General features: G+C 43.1%; 5 protein-coding genes across 5 annotated transcripts; 1 reads left to right on the top strand and 4 right to left on the bottom strand. All coding sequences in view use genetic code 11, as the record gives it.

Annotated features, from left to right (window-relative positions):
* Positions 1-1634: 1634 nt before the first annotated feature.
* Positions 1635-6161, bottom strand: EGR_07411 (Glutamate receptor-interacting protein; the record flags this gene model as incomplete). The annotated part of the gene is made up of 6 exons (XM_024496660.1): positions 1635-1815; positions 1904-2057; positions 2329-2477; positions 2698-2848; positions 5790-5935; positions 6031-6161. 6 exons carry the CDS (start codon positions 6159-6161, stop codon positions 1635-1637), a joined length of 912 nt encoding a protein of 303 aa, XP_024348947.1.
* A 4596-nt stretch (positions 6162-10757) lies between these two features.
* Positions 10758-13790, bottom strand: EGR_07410 (hypothetical protein; the record flags this gene model as incomplete). The annotated part of the gene is made up of 3 exons (XM_024496659.1): positions 10758-10979; positions 12453-12524; positions 13659-13790. The coding sequence occupies 3 exons, from the start codon at positions 13788-13790 to the stop codon at positions 10758-10760; spliced, it is 426 nt and encodes a 141-aa protein (XP_024348946.1).
* A 173-nt stretch (positions 13791-13963) lies between these two features.
* Positions 13964-16160, top strand: EGR_07409 (hypothetical protein; the record flags this gene model as incomplete). Its single annotated transcript, XM_024496658.1, has 2 exons — positions 13964-14680; positions 16002-16160. The coding sequence occupies 2 exons, from the start codon at positions 13964-13966 to the stop codon at positions 16158-16160; spliced, it is 876 nt and encodes a 291-aa protein (XP_024348945.1).
* Positions 16161-17541: 1381 nt separating this feature from the next.
* Positions 17542-20314, bottom strand: EGR_07408 (hypothetical protein; the record flags this gene model as incomplete). Its single annotated transcript, XM_024496657.1, has 5 exons — positions 17542-17677; positions 18284-18448; positions 19028-19704; positions 20087-20176; positions 20291-20314. The coding sequence occupies 5 exons, from the start codon at positions 20312-20314 to the stop codon at positions 17542-17544; spliced, it is 1092 nt and encodes a 363-aa protein (XP_024348944.1).
* A 776-nt stretch (positions 20315-21090) lies between these two features.
* EGR_07407 (Serine palmitoyltransferase) lies at positions 21091-24193 on the bottom strand (the record flags this gene model as incomplete). Its single annotated transcript, XM_024496656.1, has 2 exons — positions 21091-21238; positions 23790-24193. 2 exons carry the CDS (start codon positions 24191-24193, stop codon positions 21091-21093), a joined length of 552 nt encoding a protein of 183 aa, XP_024348943.1.
* Between the last annotated feature and the right edge of the window lie 852 nt (positions 24194-25045).

Raw genomic sequence — 25045 nt, 5'->3', positions numbered from 1 at the left:
GGGTTTGGCATAGTACGCAGTCAAAATTTCGATTGTTTTTCAGCTGACAACGCGCTTAATTCAACGGGATATTTTTTCAATTTTAGGTGTATATGTATTCACAGATGCAGCGGGTCGGATAAGTATCGGCAGTAAGGTGTGAGGGAGATAAAGAAAGAGGAACAGTAGGTGTGATTACATATTTGACATTACTTTCACCTCTTCTACCATCACTCCACGGCATGAATGTGTGCACTGTGTTCGTCGGCGCGCGCATCAAACTGCAAGGACTGACCAACCACCGACGAGCAGCCACAATGTACGAAAGTGTGCTTTTGGGCTAGTAGACACGCGCACTCTTGTTATCTTGCGGTGATTGGGCCGAGTCCACTTGATTGCGTGCGTGCATGCACGCGCAAGCGCATGCACGCTCGAATAGCCGCCAGTGGCCTCATCGAGGAGCTTCTTTTTCCATTCTACTTAAAATTTATTCTCCTTAATTTTGACGCAAGATGGGGCAGCTCATTTTTTTTTCCTCCGGCCTCGCCTCTCCCTCCAAACCGTTTGTTACATTCCCCAAAGTTAGGAAGGTTGAAATGAATTAGTTAATTTGCAGGCTGCTTACTTAATCCCCGAAATTGCCGTCTGGAGATAAAATGGAGGCGAACCAACTTGGCAAGTTAAGATAGGCACTTGCACTTTTACTTACTGCACCCTTAGGCTGAGATTTTAGTGCAAATACCTCCGACTGGCCAAAAATTTATTGATTATTTATGAATGGATCGATGATATGGGTACAAATGCAAATTCACCAATCAGATTCTAGAAAGATTTAAATGTAGTTTCCTTCGTATTTTTTAAGGCAAAGCAGAAAGGCATTGTCATGTAAGGCAGCATGGTGATGTCGGTGATGATGATGCCGGTGATTGTGGAATTCTTTAGTCGGGAAGCAGCAGTGGCAGCAGCAGCCACATTCCCATTCAAACTGGCGACGTAGCGCGTTCACAACTGGCAACCGTCATTTTATTGGGGGATGGGAGGGGCACATTCGCAATTTCTGTCTGCGCTTCTCGAATACTACCATGACTCACTGTTATTCTGAATACATAATATTCAACTTCTAGTTTGCTTTTCCCTATCACTTTCAAAAAAAAATATGAACCCTCACTTTTGTGTTTTTTTTTATTAAATTGGAGGTAAGAATGCCTAACCGGTTTGGATTCCTATTTGTTTTCTTCACATTGGTTGGCCAAAATCACCAACCAGGGCAGTAATTTTATGTCAGCATATGATTTTATAAGCAACAAGTTTTTACAATGTGCTCTCTCATTATTAGGTAATCCAGTGGATAGGAAAACCGGCTGTTCAATCAGGCATTTTAATTTACTTCCTACTTTTCCTCAGTCGCTTTAAAGCACAACACAAGAGGGAAGAAGATGAATGTCTAAGGGGAGTGAAAAGTGGGCATACGGTTATCCCAGAAGTAGGGTTAAGGATGTCAAACACGTAGCATCTTTGGGTGGGTGGGAAGCGTTTGACTGTCCTCCCATCACTTCCCACTTCTTTCGCTCACCTCCGCCCCGCCTTCATCCTAATTGTTGAATTATAAACAGGTTCGCACGAAAGACTAGTCCACCCTCATGGTTTATGGTGATTTACTGTAGGTCAAGGATATTACTAAAAAACTTACGAATTTCTGGACATGGAAGAATATGCAATTTAATGGAACGTGAGGCGGAGTCGCTGAGAAGACCAATGGCCTCTTGAAGGGTCAGTTCGCTGGACTTCATCCCATTTATTGATTCGATCAAATCACCAACTTGTAGCGCTCCACATCTTAAAATGTTTTGATAAAAAAGGGGAGGAAGAAAACATAAGGGAGAGCCATTTTGAAAAGTAAACCATGACAGAACTGTCAGCCTACCTGTCAGCAATGCTACCATCTCGAATGTGACTGATTAGAAGGCGTTTAGTGCCTTGCAATGGATCACCAAAGGTCACGACATTTGCCCCCAACCGTTCCGATGGCAGCTTCTCAATGTCAATTTCAAATGGACCGGTACCTTGACGACCATCAGCTAAAGAAATCGAGGCAAAGAGAGGAGTTAGTTGTCCGCAGATTTGTTTAAGCAGCTAGCAACAGACTTTGCCCTATTTTAATCACGTCACTGACAGATTTTTCTTTTCCACTTTTCATTCTTCCCTTTTGCACTATCTGACAGTCACATTGTTTGTGCGGTCGTGTACCCAAATGACCAAGCCCAAGTGTGTGTGGGCTTTACGATGTCTTCCTAGCTTAAATAAAGCAAATCAGAGAACTGGTTTATTGTCCCTCTTTTCTTTCCTTACCACCAACATCAGCGACATCGTATTCAATGAATAGAGATATGCCACTGCGATAGCAGGCAAGAAGTTTCATAGACTCCTCACAGGTTAATCCACAAGTCTGCACACCGTCAATAGCCAATAGTCGATCGCCCTGTTTAAGACAGCCGTTTCTAGAGCAAAAGAATGAGGAAAGGAACCTTATGCGTCTATTTTTAAATGGATACGGAATGGCGTTTGAAATATTTTTTTTTTCAAAAACCTACTTAATTAATGCGCCTTCTAATTAAGTAGTATGTGCGCCTGAATAAACATAATTCTGCACGACCAATAAATTCGCTTAGTTTTGAGAAACGAGAGATTGTTTTGGTATACAGGAGATAAATAACTCACAAATCAGCACAACTTTTGGGTCGAATTCGACAAATGGTGAGGGGAAATACTCCGTTACCCATTGGAGACAGTCCACCACGAACAGTTATCCCAAATGACTCATTGGCTGGTTCCAAATGAATAAAGGCATGCTTCGTGGTGGCTGCTTTCACTAAAAGTACCAAAACAGTTCGCCCGTATAGAGAGAGCCTACGCTATTCACAAGGAGAAAGCGTTCTCCCCTCAACATCCTGCAACAATTTCTTCACCAGAAGGAATGATCATAAGTCAAGAAAATGTCATATCACTGTCATATGGGAAGAGTGCAAAGAATTTAAGTCAAGCACTCGTACATTCTCTCCCCATTCTCTCTCATCCTGTCCGGCCCGCCCCGACCCTCTTCAACTTCTCCCTTCTTGAAATGCGCAGGCTGGGAGAATTATGCTCTGTTAAATACACGCATTTGACCGTTAGGCAAGTAAATGCCATTATGTCTGAATGCCTTTTGGAATGGCCAAAAATAACCATGATTAATCAGGTGAGTGTCATTTGAAGCAAGGGCAATTTAAAAGGCGTCAATCGATGTCGGTGTCAGTGGATATTGTCAGTCATCCAACCAATCGGAGGCGCCAATACTGCTAAACTTTCCTAATTGATAAAACAATAATTTTGTAAACTTTATTAGTGATAACTTTAAGATGACACAAAACTACTAGTAGTTTAATTGATTTGTATATAAAGAGGGTGGAAAAAGCCTGGATTTTTGGATTTTGGACGAGCAGTGTCAAATCCGAATGACCGTTATTTTTTCGAGCAGAGGAGGAAAAAAGGGAAAGAAAAACGGAGGAGAGACGAAGCAATGCGGGGTGGGGAGCGGTGAGACGAGGCGAGGTGGAACTGAACCAGCGCATTTCGGCACTTTGAGACAACTCTCATGGACTATCATTTATTAGACTGCCGTAAAATTACTTCACAACTTGAAGTAAATCTTCCTCTACGTGTCTCTATACACCCACATATGCAAAGTTAGGCTTGGGTACTGAAAGATCACCTTTGAAGGCCTTCCAAAGCAATAGTAAATAGAAAATTACTGTAGCATTGCAAAGGCCTTCAGTACAACTTTGCCATGAGGAATTGTAAAGTTTTTATGTGTGTAAACTCGGGGGATGTTTTCAGAGGAGGCAATAGATTTCCCTCGAAGTCATTAGCGTGTCATAGAGTATCGGGCGGATCTGATGGATGTGAATGGAGCTTGTCAGGCATTTCTTGCAAGGCAAGGTAACCTCGGAAGAGGCTTTTCTTAACCCCTGGAGAGGTTGATGTAGAGGAATCCAAAGTCCAGAAGCAGATTGGTGAAGCGCTTAGCGGTAGATGGTCCTCATGTTCGTTACCATTTCCTGGTCCCTTTTTCACTGATGTGATTAAACAATTCTTTGACACTTACTCTATCTTAGAGGAGGAAATCGAGGTGAAAGTAGAGCACATAATTTACAGCCACACCAAGCGGCAAACCAATTTTCTCTTTTCTTCTTTTTTCCTTTAAACAATTAAACCATTATCATGTCAAAACAATATTGGACGAACTGGATAAATATGATTTGAGTATATCTGGCTACAGAAACCTCTAAAAACATTTGAGAAGCATTAAAAAACGACACACCATCAGGAAATGCTTCGAATGTGGAAAGACCTCGGTATGCCTGCCGAGCTCAATCGAGTGGGAAGCGCTTCCAGCAGTGTTATTCACTAGTGATGATGAAAATGTACTTGTTGGGGATCCCTACCACCCCAGAAAACTCTTCATCTTAAATTTTCTAAAATCTATTACTCTCGTGATTAGTCTGCCTAACATTTTAGGAGGTCTTGAAAGCTGCGCCCTCATTTCCTTATCCTGATTGGTCAATATCACTATAGGGTTCAAGGCCAATCAAAGGGCCACAAATAAGCAAAGTAGGGCCTATTTTATATCCCTTGTGGTCATTAAGTAGTCAGACACACAATCCGTACCGTCCATGCACTGAGACCTCTGTCTTCAAATTCCTCAAGGGAGTCCAAGGCCTTGCACTCGTATCAGTTCACGACTTGTTTTATTTGACTCCCTCTAAACGGACAGTTTAAAAATTGGCAATAGTGGTAGATTTTACCATCAATTTAGATTTTTTTTCTCAGACCTCATATTATCCAATGTAATAATGAGGATGTACCCTCTAACGCCGCTAACACATGTTCTACACATGTGACGTTCTTACATTTTTCTCCACCAACATGTGATCCGCGTTATTTATCACTTTCTTATAAAGCTGACTGCACCCGATCTGACAAATAAGTGTATTTTGTAAGGACCAGTCAAATTTACCGTTGTTGACACAACAGAATAATCATCTATCTGATCTGTGGTGGTAGATTCGCCTCTGAGATTCACCTTATTTGTAGACGCTTGTAGTGGCATCGTTGGAAAGGGTTGTCAACAAGAATATGAACTCGTTGAGACCCATTACCTGAAGGCCACTTGAAGGTCGCATCGTATAAAGTCGACAGCGGTGTGGGAGTCAATATTAATGTTTTACCCTCCTCCTACCCCCCAAACACCTTCTAATGCTTACTTTTTGAAAGATTGATCAGCCAAATTTATACCAAAATCAAGGAGAATGTAATGATAGTACTTCATGATCACTTCCATCTGGCCAATGGGATACGATCAATGCATTCCTTGATGTTCATCCCCACCCAAAGGCGAGGAAGCGAGAGGGGGATTTATTCGCCTATGGGAACAAAACACAAAGGAATGTGGCAGGAAGATTCGCGCACCATCTGCACATACGTCTCCCGCCCTCTCTCTCTCTACAAGTCATTGGAGATGGTTTTCTGTCTACATCTAGGCCCCTACCGAACAGCAGCAGGAAGTCCAGCTCCAGCTTCTTACACTAGGTGGTTAATCAGACAGGCCTGGAATTCATAAAAAAGAAGGCAAGACTAAACTTTTTCCCTTTTTAATTTTTTCTCTCATTCTACTTATTTGGGAATGTCAAAATTGGAGTTAATACTTTTGGAATACTCTCATTGTAGAGCAGTTTTTTTAATTTTTCTAAATAAAAAAGGGAAATTATTCTTACCTGAGTCGGTGAGAACGTACTCTAATCCCAAGCGAATTGTAGCATCCGCATTCTTGGTAAGTTTGACAATCTGTTCGTGGGTTAAATTGGCGGTTGCTGCTCCATTTATTGATTTTATCACATCATTGACAAGGATGCAGTCACTTCTGTCAATGAAAGAGATACATCAAGTGGATATACATCAAATAATGACAACCAATTATGTCCTAGTTGACACTCAAACGTGAAGAGTACAGCTCACTTGTCAGCTATGGATCCGGGTTTGATGGTGGTGATGCGGGGGGGGTATCCACGATCAACACCCCCGGAGACGGTTATACCCAATGAGGCATATTTTTGCTTATGAAGCGTCACTTCAATGCTTCCATACATGGTACCTACAAAAGATGGATCAGGCGCCTTAGTTACTTTTAAGTAGTATGCAAGTAAGGCTTTTCTTGCAATCGTTGAGACGACTTTCTGACCCAAAAAATTACCAAAACATTTGATAATTAGGCGGGAAAAAGTAATTCCAATTGTCTCCAAGACAGTTACTAAAAAGGGTTATTTGCTGCATATAAGTCCAAATTCGACTTGTTTAAGTAAACTAATCAAATGAGCACACATTTTGGCTTAAGTAAGTGCGCCTGGGTTCGCTATTTTATTTGGAGGGGGGAGGGGAAAGTGGAAGTTACTCGACTTCCGAAAAGTACGTCTACAGTTTTATTATAATATGGTGAAAAAAGAGGCTTAAGTTCTCGAGGCTTAGGCCAATGGGCGGTCATCTAATTTTGTCAAATATTACGCATATTCATCAAACGGGACACCGTGTGGGGTGTAATGCTCTGCACTTTTGGAGTCCACACTTATTAATTTGTCCCAGAAGTACATTGGCGCCTCTAAATTTGCCGCCACTTTGCCTCCGCTCTTGGTGATTCTTTCCTTTTAACAGAGAAGAAGGGCAAGAGGAAGATAAAGTTAGCTAATTCTTTTTTAAGCCAGGTAATTCAATTTCACTTTGAGATTTTGCAGAAGGGGAGTCAAGAGTATTTGTTAAGTGAGGTGCGGAAAAAAAGGCGAAATAAAAAATTATAGAGTTCTTTTTCCCTTAATCTGTTTAGCGCATTTTGCACATTAGCTGTAAAAAGATTATGCCGAGAAGATTATGCGAAGAAAAGAAAAAGCGTTTGCCTGCTTATCTATCTAAATTTCTTTTATATCGTTGATGAAATTCGCCACTACTGATATGGCCATTCAGTAGCATTGCGCGATATCACAGGAGATATGGTTTGACCACAGAACAGGACGTAAACATCTAGGAGCAAAAAGTGTTTTTTTCCGACTGATGAGATCGGAGAAGTAGTGTACTCCCTTTCTGGTGATGAAACTAGAAAGTAAAGGCTCACCATATCTGAATGTAAAAGACACTTTTTCATTAAAAAATAGCCCCTAAATTTTGATTTTTGCTCGATTTTGCCTAAGGCATAATCCCGAGTTTCGCCAAAGGCATGAAACCACATTAAATTACTGCAGCGAAATGGATGGCATATCCCAGGAGAGTAAGAGAGAGAGAGAGAGAGAGAATCTATCTGTCAGATTCGCACACCCAAATGACTTCGAGCTCTACCAATAAGGCAATCAAACCCATTCAGAGACCCTTTCATTTTTCTCTACATGTGTTTATATGATTAATACTAACTCTTTCTTGTTTGTCCACTAGCCACTTTAGAGTGTCAGATTAAATCCGCAAAACTTTAAAATGGAATTTACTTTTAGTTGTTTCTGCAGCATTCCAAGGCCTCTCAGACATCACAATAATCTACGACAGTGCGACCTTAAGAGAAGACATCAAAGGCCATGATGGGGGGACTGAAGTGCCCGGGTGGCTCACCACACAGGTAAACAAAGCATCAAGTCGCTGCAAACTCTCAGGTTTTTTCATGCTAGATAGATAAACGTCTTCTTTCCATTCGTTTTATAGAATCAAATAAACGTCGTTCTACACATCTACCTCCACCCTACCCGTCTTTTCCCCTGCAATTTGTCAAATTTTTGTCATCTTCATCTTAGCAAAATAATTAATCCATACAAAAAGGTAACCGAAAGGCGATTGTTGCTGCCAAAAAGGGAGCACACACAAAACGACTAATTAAAAAATATTTTTTAGAATCAAATTTTCTATCATATACAGAAAAATTTCACAGATTTTTAGCACTAAAAACGGATTTGACTGAGGTAGGAGGAACGTTTGTTTAGATCGACTGTGATGCCACGCGGGCTATTTTCATTGCCTACCACGCTTTGGCCTTAGAAATGGAAGCTTTGTGGTTCGCTTTCCAAGGTGATGGCCAGTTTTGCACCACTTTTAAGAACCTCGATGACAGACGACTTGTCAGCTTCCCACCTATGTGAACCATGCGGAGAGCAGGCCGTTTGCGCAGTCAAAGTTTGAAGTTGGCTGATTTGAAGCTAAATATACCGAAGTACAAATTTGCTTTTGCACGGTTTATATATGTCCTCCAACCCTTTCGTTTGCAAAGATTTGAAGCTTAAAGCTCTGTAAAACTATCAAACACCGATTTAATGACTTTATGATCCGTGCTCTGACTGACAGTAAGGTAACTTAACAAAAGAGATTGATTTTTCTGCATATTCATAAAGACTAATAAAGACGTGGCTGTTCTTACTTATTCCGTCAATTCAAACACTACTGCTCTAGATATTAAGGTGGTTAGATTAACGGATTGCTGGAAGAAGAAGCTTTCCGCTTTTGCATTTGGAGGGCAGGCAAATCTACGAATAACTAGACCAGGCAGTTGCGAGAGGCATCTCACCTCCCAAACTACGCTGATTTGCCCAAAGACGCGCCTATTCGGCCGGTATTTCCTCCTACACCTCAGTAATAGTGACCGAATGTCCCACGTTTCTGAGAAGGTGCAATCCATCTAAGTACTCGTTATTCAAAACCTTATCCTTGCCTTCCCTTTAACCTCAAACTATCAAGCAGCAAAACCCAACACCTACGACACGAAACAAACAGTCAGCATCTCTGTAATGATTAATCGAATGGTAGCGAAGCTTGACAGCTGTCATGACTTTCCCTCCACAGAGATAGTTTCTCCCCTGTAATCCAAACAGAAAAGGCGAGAGGGAGAAAAAAGGAACCCATCAACTGGTTAGACCGAGGCCGAGAGGGCATTTATCTGGACGATCATTCAAAGGCCACGAGCCAATAAAATACTCACTTTTTATAGACAACAAAAGTCAAAGTTGCCAATTGGATCCCCATTTGTGCTCATCTACTTATTTCAGGGCATATTTTAAAGTTAAAACAAGGAAGAGAGTGGTAAAAAAATGGTGCAATATTGTGTGAAAAAACTGGATGAAATTTACACTGTCCTCAATTTTGGCGACATCAAGTCACGCACATATCCGTAATTGGGGAACCATTTATCCTCCCATCCCCTCTTTTTCCCCCCAACTGATTACCTCACATTTCCGGTGCTATGGCCTGGGTGATCATTGAAGCCCACATCTCCCCTCTAATGCTGCAAGAATTTGTGGGGTTTACAGTGTCTGGGTCACGGACCCACAGCATGCCAACACGGCATTTGTAATGCACAGGTCAAGGTTGGACTCCTTAAGTTTTAAGTTTATTTTGGGTCACTTACTTAAGAAAATAAAGTGCCACGTTTACTAGACACATAAACTACAAAAACAGAAATTCTAAGAGGGCCAAAAAATTATTAAAACAATTCAGAGTAACGCGTTTAAAAATTCACTAATTTCTTTCCAAGCATGGGTTACTTCATCATGGCTGAGAGCTCGCGCCTCAGAGTATTTGGCATGAGGCGAGACATCTAGATAGCGTATGCACTTTTAAAAGGTAGGGGTAAAAATCAGAAAACATTTCTCGAGCAATAATGTGGGGGTGTATTTTACACTAGTGGAGGGAAAAAATCCACCACTATTTTACGGTTTTTCATAGCTTGATTTACAAATTTTGCAGCATGTGTCACAAGGCCACAGACACGGCAATTGTTCATAACCCAAATTCCCACGTACCACTAGAGCAAAATTCCGTAAATTCAGAATCCGTACTGGCCGCAGTGTTGGAGGACCTCTGCTCCAAATGGACACAGACACTGAGTAGATTTTCCGGTCTGCATTGAGTACCAGTTGAATTTATACCTAAACCTGGTGGCTGCGACCTTGGCTGACCAAGTGACATGATTTGACGCGCCAAAATATGTGTTCTTATGTCCAAATGAAACTCGTTAACTCGAATCCTGACAGCTCAACGTTGGCGGCTGTGACCACCAATCATGTGTGCTCTTGGGCAACCTCCTGGCCAATCAGCGCGCGGCATTGGGATCGGACGTTGGCGCTAGTATCGACGTCACCTTGGCTTTGGTAAATAGGAGTAATTGCAGGCCCTTCAAAAATAACCCATTTTTTCCCCAATTCGACGCACTTGTCAAGTTTTGAATAATGACGTGTTACTTTCATTGTCAAATTGTCACTTTTAACAGAAAAAAAATTTTGTCCAATTTCTGCAATTTATTTGGTGAGCCGCTCAGAAATAAAATCCTCATTTTCGAGAATTGAGTGTTAATGCTTTCCCCTTCTCCCTCTCGATTCTAGTCCCTTGGATATCGAGCGAATTAATGGCAAGGAGATACCTTATATCTGTGTAGTAAGGGTAGTGTTGGACGGGCGCTAGTCTCCACCTCGGGAAACAAGGAAGTCCGCTTGCCACCTAAAAGATGAAAACAAAAAAAACTCTGAGAAGCAAAATGTCAATCAATAACTGTCAAAATATAAATAGTAGAGAGATTTTAAAAGTTGGCGAAGGGTGGAGATGGACAACTTCCCCCATGGCAAATAAGTTGGCATCTGTTTGTTGGGACTTAATTTTCCTTTCTCTCAACGCCAAACCCCCCTTCCCACCCTGCCAGCGTTGAAACAGCAGACAGATGTTTCATTTATTTAAAAGAAACAAGGTTGAAGAAATGAGAGATTTTTGACTTTGGAAATATTATCTTTTCTGGGACTTATAATTGCAAATTCCGGGAAGTCAGGTGGGAATTTAGACGAGCCTGAGAAATGAGCATTCAGTGGTTCTCGGATAGATTTGGTAGAACATTTTAGAGCCAGTCTATTGAAGCAATGCGACGGAGCTCCTGCGATCCCTCTTGGAAAATTCTCAGCCTATGTAAGAAGGTAGAAATGGTCACTGAGACATTCTTTTGCGATGAGGCAACTGGGTGTTTAGCACAACCCTCACTTGCGTCCGAGCGCCTGACATCTAATAACACGGACTCAGCCGGGAATTCGCATACTAGATGTAAAAAATTTGACTCTTTAGACCACCGAATGAGGGTGAAGGCATGCTGTGGCAGCAGAAAATGAATTCACTCCCCGAGGAAGTGGTGTCATCTGCACTTAAACCGTTTTCGAATTTTCAATTGTAGGTACCAACACTTAACCGAGAAGTTCGCACCACTTTTGATTTTGGGCTTAAAAGTCCACACCACTGTTTATATCTACTGTTACCATGTCACTTATTGTGCCCTCTACTACCCTCCTCTGCTTATCAACCCATTTGTTATCAGATAGAAGTGATCGAAGCTTAGCTGTCACCTTATAAGCCGAGATAATACCGCATTCACATCTGATTGGCCTCTTGTAACACTTTGAGAAGTTATAGTGGAAAAATCCCGACTGTCAAAGACAGATTATCCTCGTATTTATGAAGGTCTTTTGATATAGCCTTGACAACGGAGAAAAACTTCTCTCTACGTGTCACTTTTGCTACTGCCTTCAGAGCGCGCGCTTGAACAACTTGGAGGAAAAGGTCGCAGAGAAGGGCAAGAGGATCCGATGCCAGTTCAGGTGGCCGGAGGGCCAACACTGTTGCAGTAGAGACATCGGTCCTGTTTGCCAATGCAGATTCTGATACGATTCTAGGCCCCGCAGTGGCATCAGGGAAAGAGAGGTCTCCCACGTCATTGGCACTAGGTCAGTGAAGGTGCACTGATTCACTAAATGGGCTTTGAGTCTACCTCGGCCTTTATACCGTAGTTTGATCAAAAGTTAGCACTTTTTAGGGAGTAGGACAAGTTTGACGTCTGGGACTTTCTTTGGACAATTTAGAAAACCTACCCGAATATTGGCAAATATTTGTTAATTGACGGCGACAGACGATAATAGACAGGTCGACAAGTAATGACTTCAGCTTGTCTATTAGTCATCTGTCTCATTCTTTCCAAGTATCAAGCAATTGCACAGCGTGTCAAAGACCTAGGGCCAGTCAGTTAGATTCTACCGTCTCGTCAAAGGTCCATTCTCGCGGATTCGGATCAAGCATAGCAGGGCTGAGCCTTCCACACGCCATCCTGCAGAGTGCAAGGGAGACGAACAGGTTTTCATGCCTCCTGAACTTGGGGATTATTGGTGAAACCGCTGCGGTGCTACTAATACTACCAATTAATGGTGCTGTGGTCGAAACCTTCGTCTGTACTGACTTCGTCATTAAATCCCGCTGCTGCTCGAGTAGCATATCCAAGTGTGGCGGAGGTACATCAATCCCATCTACTTCACCAGTTGATGTAGAGGGCAATAATACCCACGGCCGACTAGCTACGAACGAAGACAAAGCTATTCCGTAGTCTTAACTCTTACCTGTTTATCATTTATCGGTGATCTTGAGAACAAACAATGCATTTGGCAGGCAGTTGATAGCTCTAAATACAACTATTTTCCTCAAATATAAAAGAAATTTGTCAGGATCGGAAAAATTCGAACTCGCAAGAATAAAAGGTGTCGTAAAATATGGCGAAGAAAATATCTCCGATGAGGCTGTAAACACCCCTCTCCTCCAGGAAGCACATCATTGCTTATCGCCAGAAGAAGAGGGCTTGCTTAACCCACCCTTTCAAAGGCAAACTGGTTTGCTAAGATAATATACTTGTCCTGTGTTTGTGTGCATATGTGTGTGTACTCTGAAAGAAATCCTCTCCTTCCCGAAGGTCAAAGGACAATTACAGCCGCGATTTTCCATTTGATGTGATACAGGTGGAGAATATGTAAAAAATACTTTTTTGGGAATGAGGTGGACTTAGTTAATCACGCTTGCGTGGTAGAGCAAGACCTTATGCATCAAATCGCTTTAGAATTTACTCGCAAAAAGATCTTGTACCACTGCTAGGGATGGAGTTGAGGCAGGAAGGAAGAGAATGATGCATCCACACTACTTTTGTTGCCTTCATATTTCTCCATTGGGTTTTCGCCTTTTCTAGTGTCGCTAAAGGAGGTGTGTTTGCAGAATAGGTAAAACCATGGAGGATTTCCAAGTAGTCGCTTGTCAAAAACGGCGAAAAATGTCATTTACGGGATATTCGTGCTGTTATCGGCGAAGCTCACTGCAAACACTTGCTTGTTCATAAGGCCCAGTTAACCACCAGAACACCAATGTCCTCATCTTCATCACGTTTTTAACTTCTATCCCCTCTTTCACAAACCTGCATATTGTGAAATTTAAGGTGAACGGATGTATTGTCTGCGATACAAAATTGTCGGCTTCTTTACGTATGATAAACCTGCCGCAAATTTACCTCCGAGACGGGTACGAGGGACATTCATAGTATCACGTTTCTCTAGTCTCCTAGGCCTTTAAATCACCTTGTAGAAATGAACTTATAGAGGGACGGGTGGCTTTGATGCTTCAATTTCTTCCACAGATACGAAGATAACATAAGCAAAAAGCGTCACTCATATGTGACACACCTTTCTCAAGTATTCATGATATCTAGTATTAAAAACGAAAATTCAACTTGTAAAGACCAAAAGGCTGGGCAATTGAAGCGGTGGCAGCACCTGTGGCCTGACAGTTGAGTTGCCCAGCCGACCACCAACACTGGAAATGCTAAAAATCATTGCAAATAAAAGGGGAACACCGCTTTTAGGTAAAATTAAATCCACTAACCCATATACGGGAGTTAAATTTTCATTTCCTTTCATTTTTTTTCCAAATTTTTGGAATAATGACCAGCGATCAGCTGCCCCTGACGTAGGAGCGGGAAAGAAGACAAAAAGAACTTATCGATCGCTTTCGACAATTTTTAAAATTTTTCAAGGTCATTAGTTCATAGGCATAATTGTGACCTGCAGTAGCAGTCCATCAGTGCTCCGCCATGGGATCAAAAATCTCCAAATTGCCCTCCAACCAATGTGGCTGGAATCTGCTACGTCTGAAACGCAAAGACGTCGATTCGCAGTTCCCATCGGTTGAGGTCACCTATCAACCGTCACCAAAAGGTGATTTTGAAAAGGTGGAGAACTCTGCAGTTTCGCCTCTACAGACCTCAGCGATGAAAATCAGTCCAACTTCACTCTGTTCTAAAACTTCGAGTGTTGAATTGAGCTTTCAAAGTAGTTCCACACCTTCAACAGTTCCCACTCTACACTCGGGGACAGATTTCACACATGTAGAATCAACTGTCGACTCAGATTCAGCGGCTGATTCTCGTGGCTATAAAAAGAAGCTTACACAAAGGACTTCCATACCCTCATCTAAAATGATGGCCTCACAGAAGTCTAGAAAACCTCGTAAGATGGTCTCCACCACTGCAGCTCCACCTCAAGATGCTCCAGGAATGGAGGAGAACAAACGCGGAAGATATGAGTGTCACTTCTGGGTGCCAGAGACAGCATTAAGTATCTTCACTGACAAGAATGATCGTAGATTGAAGAGTATTGCACGCAGCAGTGGCTGCAGCATTGAACTAACTAACGACTCCAAGTTGGATCCTTTTGGTATTCCCAAACGCAAGGTGCTCATTCGCTCCGTCACCACCTATGGTATGGCCAAGTGCCGCAATCTCATTGAGGCCAGATTTCCTAACTTTACGGTAAGAAGGGTTCCTGTCACTTTAGAGGTTGTCTCCTAGTGACGGACGGGAGGAACTGCTGAAAGGAAGAGGAAATTTCTTGATTCGCCGTTGTTGTACACGGTTTTGTACGATCATTTCATCATGTTCAATGAAAACTCATCTCAAATTTTTTTGCCCTACTGTAATCAACGGAAGGCATAGCTAGAAAAATCCCCTTCGAATTATGCAGTTTTTTGTTAAGATTTGAATAAAACAACTGAAAGTGTTTAAACTCGGTTCCTCAAAGCTGTGGACCAGCTTGAATACCGCAGTTAGATCCACCCGACATTTTTGTCATAAAATATGTGGAAAAACACTGCAGAATTTGTATGCGTGTTTGGATTTGGGACTTGCCAACCTGTCATGTGGCTTTGATCTTAAGTGACTTTCAGGTAATCTCGGTTGTCACGACTCTAAATTGATCACAGTGATGATCACAAGGTCATGCCAAACATTAGTCATCCAAAAGACGATCACAAACTCCAGACTTGTGGCTAACACAGCTGAGTTTGTCACTGACAGGCTTGGTGGCATTTTGAGAGCTCCGACATGTATCAAGTGGTTTCGCGAGACTGGAAGTCACAGGTTTGTGGCCTTCTGCAGACTGGTGTGATAGATCTACACCTTCACTTGCCCTCAATCATGGTTTATCCTCTTACCTTTAAGATTTTTTTGTATCCCCGCATCTCATAGGTCTTAAATGTGTAACTCAGGTACTCCTTGCATCATAGAGACAATTTTGGGAAGATTTCCCATGGAAATAAATTCCTCCCCTTGTATTGACCTGACAGGTGCGAAAAGTTAGAGGACGACAAAAAGTTCACCTTTGTAGTGAGAAACAACCAGAGTAAATAGAAGGGGAAGCGAGTGGACAGGGCAGTCCATTGTGCATAAGTTACGAATAAATTGGGATCAAGGCCATGAGAATGCCTTTTTTTACTTTAAAGGAGGACGTCATCAGTTCAGTAAATGGGGATTTCTAGCCACAGGACGAATACAAACGAAGTTAATTCCAAAATGCAGAAAAGGCAAAATTATTTTATTAAAAAATTCAATGGAGGAGGAATTTTCCTGATTAAAACATATTTTAGAAGTTTGGGCTCGATGATTGGGCTGCTTGGAGCCAATAGGAGTGAAGTTTTTCGGCAGTGAAGGCAAATTAAAAATTTAGTTCTTTGTGTGACTCATTTCACCTCTTAGAAATAAAGGCAATGATCTCATTTTTCTTTCTACAACTTTATTCTTAATATCTCTCCGTTCAGAATTTTAGAAAATCCTCAACCTCGACAACTTACTTTAGTTCATCGTCGATGCTGCCAACGCTGCGCAGGAGAAACGGACAGGAGAACGCGGGGAGGATGTGACAAAACGGGGTGGATTGAGCTCGTGCTTTGTCCCTAAGGAAAAGGATGTCTCTATTGATCAAACCCACTTGACCGTTTCTTGCGCATTCGCGTAGACGCATCACGCAATGCATGACAGTGGCATTCCTTACTAGTTTGACGCCGCGGAGACACGTTTGCCTCAAAAAACCCTTAGAAATGATCAGTTATGAATTTTAAGGTTTAAAAATGACCTTAATGAAGGAATGGATGCAGGGCACTCCTACCTTTTCGATGCCTTAACAATGGTAGGGGATGGAAAAGCTTATTGGAAGCGGTGTAAGTGATGCGTTTGATGGATGCAATTCACCGTTGCCTGAAGCTCCAATAGTCGACTTGAAGCGGTTTGCAAGGCTGAAGAACCTTCGCATTTGGGGAAGCCTTGGTGCGTGGTAAAAGTGTTCTTTGACGAGAGGTGATTGGAGAAGTTAGCTGGGCACCACACGTTTAGCATGACTCCCTACTTAAGCATGAACTTATCAAGAAGTGTCCAAAATGGGCCGAATTCGATTCATTTACACACAAATCAGCCCTGCTAAACAAATGGTAGACAGTGGGTCTCAGTGGCGATCGGGATGCTCTTCACCTCTATTCACTTGTATGTACACCCTCTCGTGAGTAGATGCCGACGCCTTGCCTTGTCATGGGAGATAGCCTTTGCATTCCGACGTTTGTTAGGCAAACAAGCGCTTTAAAGGTGCCAATAGTTAGGAGGGGTACCACAGACAGAGTTGTTTACTTGCTGAAGGCCAAAAGTGTGTCAATTGTTAAAGGTCAACTCCGAACCGCATACCTCATAACACCGCCGCTAAACTGCCCCGTGGAAGGACCTCGTGTCGTGTACGTGAGGTAATGGAAGGGTTCCCTCCAGAAATAGAAGTGATGAATTTATCAACCAGAAATTTTTTCCACTCACAAATTAGCAGACACAGTGTTTAATTGAAATAAACCTGAACAACCAAATCGCCTGCAGACTCCTGCCGTTTCTGCTGCCACTGGAACAATTAAAAACAAAACCGTAACAATACTTGCGTGATCGGACACACCAGTGCGTGTTCCATTGAGTTGAATTGCGCAGTTAATTTACAGCGCTTTATTTTAAAAATGTTAGTTTAAAGCACCGCCGAAAAATCGCGAGCATTTAAATTGGACAATGACCTGCTTAATCTACACTCAACTCCCTCTACCCCCTCAGCCCTCCCAATTGACAGGGAAAGAGTAAAAAGACAAATGAAAGAGAAGTAGAATTACATTTTAAGAATTAACTTTAGTAAATTTAATAAGTTTATCCTTTTATGGCCAAAGGTGGCGCTGTTCTCACACTTATGGCTTTAGGGGTCTTTTAATCTACCCGTCACTTGTTTTGAAGTTTAGGAAATATCAAAATAGGGCATCCGTTTTTAGAGATTTTTCTTGCAGCCTCGTGGAGGAGGAGTTCAAAGTGTCCCCTTGCGAAGCTTATATTTCATTTGGAAAAGGTGAAGGCCAGAGAGTAGTAACTGATCGTCGTTGAGCGTGCCATGCGCCTTCGTCTTTGAAGCATGTCGGCCGATCTTTCAGTCTGGTGGAAGCATGGCTTACACGCAATCGCCTTCTGTAAACAGACAGCCAATACACGCGTTCTAATAAGGGGAGGACAGAGCCCTCCCTTGCAGAGCAGAGCCGCCTATCAGGGGATTGTCCTACTGATATGGTTGGGGGCAGAGCTCCTCCGACACCACATAAGTGAAGAAAAAGCGACCCGCCTTTGAGCTTATTCAAAAAGTCATGAGCGTCTATTTATTTAGTAAAGTTTGCATGTCAGACAGGTGTCTAACCATCCTTCCAGTCTTTTGCAAGGGAAAAGTATGCACCTTGAGGATGAAGATTACACGATGTTGCAAAATAAGTCCCTTTCAAGATCGAGGCCGTAAAATTGTGTATTCAGCTGCAACACCTCTTTTCTAGCAAAATTGCATGCTTAAACAGTGGTTAAAAGGGCTAAATCTCCCTCAAAAACATAAATTGGCAAATTCTTTAATTCTTTTGTGGCTTCAAGTTAAATTTCACCTCTCCAGCCGCGCCTGATTTGCACCTCTAGTGGACATTGTTCACGCGATGCAAAACGCAATCATGCGTGTTGTATTCAAAACCTGTGTAGCCGTTTAAAACTGCCCCACTTATTAAAGTTCACTTTGTTTTCCATTTTTTGGCTTCTTACTCACCTTTAGCTCTGTTGGGTCTCTTTGTTCCTCCCGCTTTTCGATCCGATTGACCGACAGCAGTCCAGTCCCGGAGACCTGTCCCCCCCCCCCCAGCTCTGCCCAGGCAAAACTTCCCGTCCAACTTTCTAGAAGTTTCCATTCTCGATGACTCATCACATATTCTGGAAAACGCGCTCTTTCTTATCCAACAATAAAAGTCTACCTCTTTAGGTGACCCGCTATTTTCATTGTTTCCTTACGAGTGGAGTGGATAAGTTGGAACAAAGGGACACCCAGACACACCTGCCGTAGGGTGACCGACTTATGCATGACTCACAAGTGAAGTATACATACTGACCTCAACCACCGTCAGGGTGACATTGTTTGACATGTACTTGGAAAAACGCCTTTACTACTGGCTGGCGGTGGGCAAGACTCACCTCTGTGCTCCACTCTGACAAGGTGTCAAGCGATCCTCCCTGTGACAATCAACCCTAAGTCTTGTTTTTTTTCGCGTTGCATGGCTGTCGCAGTCATGCAGTAAACGTGGGAGGGTTGCACCACAAACAAGGGCTTGAGCTCTCTAGGCAGCCATGGTGACAAGTCCTAGTTGCATAAGGTTCAGTTTATTTCAAATCAACGACTATCAAAATGGTCCAGCAGTGCAAAACCTCTGATTTGTGTACACTCTGGCAAGTTTTTTTTGTTATCTGGGCTCCAATTGAAATGCGGGGAATTTGTCGGAGAGCAGATTAACACACCTGTCTAAACCCCGTTTATTCTCTGCTCTTACCGTCGCGATACGACCCACATCTCCCACCACATTCTTCTTTACTTGAGGCGAGAGAGTGATCTTACAATCACTCAATCGAGCTATGGACTCCAGACGACGATCACGAGTGTCGGAGAAGACACGGGCAAGTGCCACGGGGATCCAAAATCGACGCTCAAGAACAGTATTGAAGGAGCGTTTTCGTGGAGGTGGTTGTTTCACTTCTTTTGCGTCACCGAAAGCATTCGTGACATCCACAATGGGAATGTAGCTATTGTTGTTGCTGTTGTGTGGTTCAACACAACTCTCCCGAACCTCCTCGTTTAGGAGGAGTCTGTGTCGGGGCACAATAGTGTCAATAGGAATTGCAAATTCCACCGATTTCGACTCTTTCTTCTCCTCCACTTTACTCCATAGGGATGTCAGCTCTGTTGACTCGGTTTCCACCAACCGTGAGACCGTTTCCACCACTACCACCGCCTTCTCACCTATGGACGACACGCATTCAGACAGGGTGGTCTGTACCTGGCAGGATTTGTTCACTTTCACCATCTCAACGACCTGGACTTTGGGATGTGGACGCAGTTTGCTCAAATTTGTGCCCATCTCGTCTGCGATGAGAGCAGGAACGTGGACTTGTACAAGCAGCTGAGAGTTTTTAAATGACTGGAAATCAATAAGCCTTTCAAAAATTCAAAACAAAAAAGTTGAAGAGACTGACTTTGAAATGACCGCTTGAGGTATCTCACAAAGACATGTTATGGGAAATGATTTTCTGTGAAAATCTGGAGGGAGTGTTGGCCTTTTATTCAGGGCCAATACCGTGTTATTTGAGAAGGAACGGTTGACAGTGAGGTGGGACACTCTTCTGTAAAATCCGTTTCTCATCAGTACAGTGTGATCACCTTCAGGCTTGACGGTTTCCCCAGTGGCTCCTTCACCTGATGACAATAACGAGGAGGTAGTGTCGTTAGTGTCCCTCCAAACAACACTTCATCCCAAATGACGCGGGTCAGTGGTTAAAGAATGGTCCGATCTTTTATTTCACTGTATTAGAAGAGCCGATAATGTAGGTATCATCAACTGGAGGTCTTGTCGACTGTCTCCAAGTGTCGTCATTGGTGAATTTTTCCCGCTGCTGAACACGAATAATTTGTAGATATTCAAGAAGCAAACACCTCGAGATAAGCTGAAGTCTTTCCCGACGAAATTGAAAAATGAGAAACTTGTGCTCACCTTTCAAGCAACTTACTCCTCCTACATAACGATACCACATTCTTTGGCATCACTAATTGATGTGATTTTGCGGCGAAAGGTAGCCTGCGCACTGGCATCACCTACACCCACGTCTGCAAGAACGGACCAATGAGAACACAGTGACTCACTTGAAGGTCCCTCAAGCTTGACACAAAACCGAAGTCGTCAAAGTAAACAGAATTCAGTCTACCAGGCGAAAAATTTGGACATAGTCTGCCGAGCAGCCTAGTTTGTGCCCTCGGACTCTTTTAACTGTCCCTCTTTACCGGTGACAAGGCGTTTCACTCCGCAAACTCTGCACAGCTGAACTCTCCGCCCAGTGGTCAACCACACTAAAACAGTGATTATGCCTATATTCAACCCTTCTGTGACACTACATAAGCATCAATCTAGTTCTAAGACCTCAATCAGGTACGGAAGTCGAGGAGAAGACTAGACCGCCGGGTTGAAAGTACAGCCCTCAAGGAGTAAAGCACAACAAACTTCATGAAGATCAAACCGAAGAATTCACAGTGGATTTTTATTCCCCTTCTCGCCAAAATGAGAAGGGGATGACTTCCAAAGTCCCCACAATTTCTATGGCTCACGTCCAACTCAGAGATTGGAGCAGATATATATATATATAGGAACAGAGTGATAGTACAAAAAGTGGAAGTCATCTTAATCCACAAACGTACAGAGACACGCAAAGAGAAAGAAAGACGATCCAGAAAAGTCACAGTAAGATCAAAAAGAAGAAACCAGTTACTTTTGTTATTTCGTAGAGAAAGGATATTAGCGTGCACAGTGATACTACTATAACGTGGCCTCTGCCCCCGCCATGGTCTCGCCGACCTTTCGAAGCACCTCGCAGACGTGATCCAACTCTGCCGTAGTCATTGAGCAATTCAGAGCTAGTCGAATACTCGGCTCTGGAATCTTCCTCAGTGTGTTGCTTGTGTGGCTAAAGGGGATAGAAAATAGGGGAAAAAATCGGTGCGGATCATGAAACACTAGAACTTTTTGTTGGTTAGTCCTGGTGAATGTAAATGGGGGGTGCTATCGCTATGCCAATCTCTCCATGCGTTAAAAGGCGGGCAAAACTTTTTGCGGCTAGAAGGATCACAAAATTCGACAGAAGAAAGTAAACACGGTAAAAACAAAAAGTTTAATTCAATCTCCGAACGTGTAAAGCAGAGACGTTCCAATTTTTCGGCAAAATTCTACCAGTTTAACTATTGAAACATTCACCTGTCACATTAGTCTCCAATCTCCACAAAATGGTCTCCGTCTATTATACCAGAAATGAGGAGGAAAAAAGGATTCACGAAGACCAGAGTGGGGCCAAAAGCATCGAGTTTGGACAACATCACCAGCACACCAACAACTGGTGTGACCGCGGGCCACTGCGCTGCTTCAAGGTTAAGGGGGACAGGTCATTCAGCCCCTCTAAGGTGACAACCAACCCAGATGTTTGTACTACAAGATCAGGACATCAACAAGTGGAGTGGTTAGCAGTTGCTACGCTGCTTCAAGGCTAAAGAGGGCAGATAAACATTCATGCCCTCTCAGAGGGATAATTGAGCATCACAGCTCCGACTACGTGACGGGACAATCTAATTTTATTTACCGATTCAGTTGGAGCTAGAAAATGCAAATAAGAAAATGCAATTATCCTCAGGTTGAGAGCGTTCTACATCTACTCCAACCTCTAGCCAATCAGATTGCAACTTGCCCTGACAAATGTCCCATTCTTCGTTTCCAGGCCCCTTCAACTGAGAGGGAAAAGTTGACAGTAAGACTCAAGGTGCTACAGTGTGGTCCTTATTTCTTTCCATGTAATGAGATTTTTTACATTCCACCACTTATTCATCAACTGTCAGCAAACTAAACGATACACTCGCGACATACTTCACAAATGAAAGCTCCACTTATTCCCCAGGAGACTAGGCTTACTTGGAGTAGGATGGATTACCCAGAAGAGATAGCCCACATCCTTAAGATCAAACATCAATTATGATTGAATTGGTGGGTTAAAGAGGTGAAAGAAAAAAAGCAAAATCTCCAACTATCCTCTGGGATGGGATGCAGAGAGAGAGAGAGAGAGAGAGGAGAGGGGTGGTAGAGGACACTGCCTCATCCGTATTCCCCCCTCGTACTACCTCCTCAATGCGTGACTAACAATTTCTTTTGGCATCGCATATTCATATATCAAGCAGATGACAATTCTTACAGGAATAAAAGCGAAGACAGAAACGGAGACGAATGGAATTGGGGTAAAATTCGCAGACAACTTGTGTCTTGTCGGGGAAGGCTTCCAGTTCTGGAGACCTAGCCCTCTGCAATCGTTCAAAGTTTAAAAAGAAACACCAGATGGTAGGTTCAGGTGCCCACTCGAGAAGGGGTTTCAATTCAACCAGTTAGGTGGGTAATTGAAGAGCTTTTCCCAGCTAAGAAGGTAAACGCCTCCCGTAATTTATTTGCTTTTTTTTCCCCACCCACATACACATCAACTTATTTCGTGTGTTCCTTCTGGCAGGAGGCATTTATGTGAGCCTGCCACGTCTGTGTGTGCGAGTGTGCTTCTCGCCAATGCGGAAAGCTGACACAAATAACCCTTTTTCTGTCGTCCCTTCCCTGGTTGTCATTCATCAGTAATGTGGACGAAGAGTATTGATAGAATTGTGGCCCAATTTCGGAGGATTTGCCACCAATTACCCAAAAAACAAAATTCTTCAACTAGACAGTTTCCGATTTTAGGATAAAGAGGTTAGGTCGACAAGGGTCCCTTTCATCTTATCGAAATCGCCAACTTTTTGCTGTACGGGTAAAAAGAAAAGTCGGAATTTGCTGAGGCAAATTCGGTTCTCGACATCAAGGCTCTGCCAACGGGCCGGGAGCCGAATATCTTCAAGAAAGCAGACGCGAAAGGCGCCAAAAAAGGCAAGATGGAAAAGTAAGAACAAAGTCCAAAGATACTCCAAAAGGGACAGACGAAGATGCATTGGGTGAGAGGAGCTGGCGACAACTAGGCTTGGGACCAATCAAGCAATGAATGAGTCGGAGAAGAAATAAAGTTTGATATGAACTACTGCCTGCCCTTAGCAAAAAACCAAATTTTATGACTTAACAATAAAAGAGGGGAATAGCAAACCCCTCAGCGCCATCTTGACTATGAGTAATGCGGAGACGCAGGCGCCTCCACAACTTAGAAATATAACTTACGAGTGAATCTATAAAGCTTGAGCTCTTCTTTTTATGGCCAAAAAAGTCACCAACTTTCCCAGAAGAGAGATGGGAACTTAACGGCAGGTTACAAGAGGGTAGAGCTTTTCCAAATCAGTCAAATTAAAAAGAAGACGAGTCGCCAAAGTTACGTAGGCAGGTTTTCAAAATAGAAAGCACCTGTCACTTCTCAACGAGGCTAATAGAGCTATTTATTTTTTAAAATCTACTTTGAAAGTTTCTAGTCAAGTCCTACAGCTTAGAACTAGGGGATTGATTGTTTTACTAACCGCGCCACTGTAAGAAGCACCGGCGTGGCCTCGAGCTCCTTCTTCAATTCCGATGCATCGGCTCGCGGCAAAGCAGCAGCAAGATCACAGGCGTGCTCCAGTCTCTCCATGGAGTTGGCACCAACAGCCAGGCGGATGTGCTTCACTGGTGAATCAGGATTTGAGTGGAAGTCAAGGCTCCAGAATTGAGCCAGCGGCGCCTCCGCCAACGCGGCCTGGAGACGGTGGGAGAGGTCGCGTAGTTGCGACTGCCGCACGCCATCCTCCACGCCTAGCTGCTCCACAGCAGCCTGGGCTGCTGCCGCGAGCATCGGAGGCAGGGAGGCGGAGAAGCAGTAACCCTGACCCGACAACCGCTGGTGGTCCACAACAAAGTGTGATCCCGCACAGAATCCACCGCACATACCGATAGCCGTCTCCAGTGAGCCTTGACAAAGGAGACGAGAAACAATCTTCAACGGCGCCTAAACTACGATATTTACAACACCAGAGTTAAGCATGTAACAAATTCGACTGAAAAAAAACTAGTCAGACGAAAGAGGTGAAGCAAAACGAGGAAAATTGTTGCCGTATAGAAAGTATAAAACATCTACTGGTCGATTTTCCACCAAGACCCAGACCATTAATAAACTAAAAAAGAATCCGCCTTGTGTATAGTTGTACTATCGAGATAGATATGAACTGTTTGTCAGCAGCAAAAATTAGGGGATGCCCAAAATTTGGGTGGTTTTCCCTTGTGGACCATTAATTCACCCAAGCCTTGGTGTTTTGCTCTCCAATTCCAGCATGTTGTATCTCCCCGCGAATGTATGACCCCCCATTTCGGACCACTATGACCCAGAGAAGACTCAGACGCTACAAGCCAAAACTTACTGACCAAAACGACCCCTTTTAACAGATGACATAAACTGGTCAAATTCAAATCAGTATTTCCCCCACAGATTTGTGATATGCTTTGAAGGGGAGGGGGGGGGAATAAAACACTCCGAGCTGATCAAGAACAGTACCTAGGCATTAATTCGCTTGGCTAAGCCAATTCTGTGGTGAGCTCACTCAGAAAACTCCGATGCCAAGACACAAAAATTGGTCACAGTCAATTTGCATTAACTGATGTAACGCAAAGAGAAAAAAAGAGGCAATGTTGCCACAGAGCAACAGTCCAGAAGTTGCAACTACCTAGGCAGTGGCTGAGATATCAGCACAGAATTATGCGGCATTAACAGGAGTGGAGGCGTAGTGATTAAGGCTAACGACCT

The sequence above is a fragment of the Echinococcus granulosus genome (assembly GCF_000524195.1).
Source record: "Echinococcus granulosus chromosome Unknown EG_S00076, whole genome shotgun sequence".
Lineage (NCBI taxonomy): Eukaryota > Metazoa > Platyhelminthes > Cestoda > Cyclophyllidea > Taeniidae > Echinococcus > Echinococcus granulosus.
This window is presented reverse-complemented; position numbering and strand designations above follow the sequence as displayed.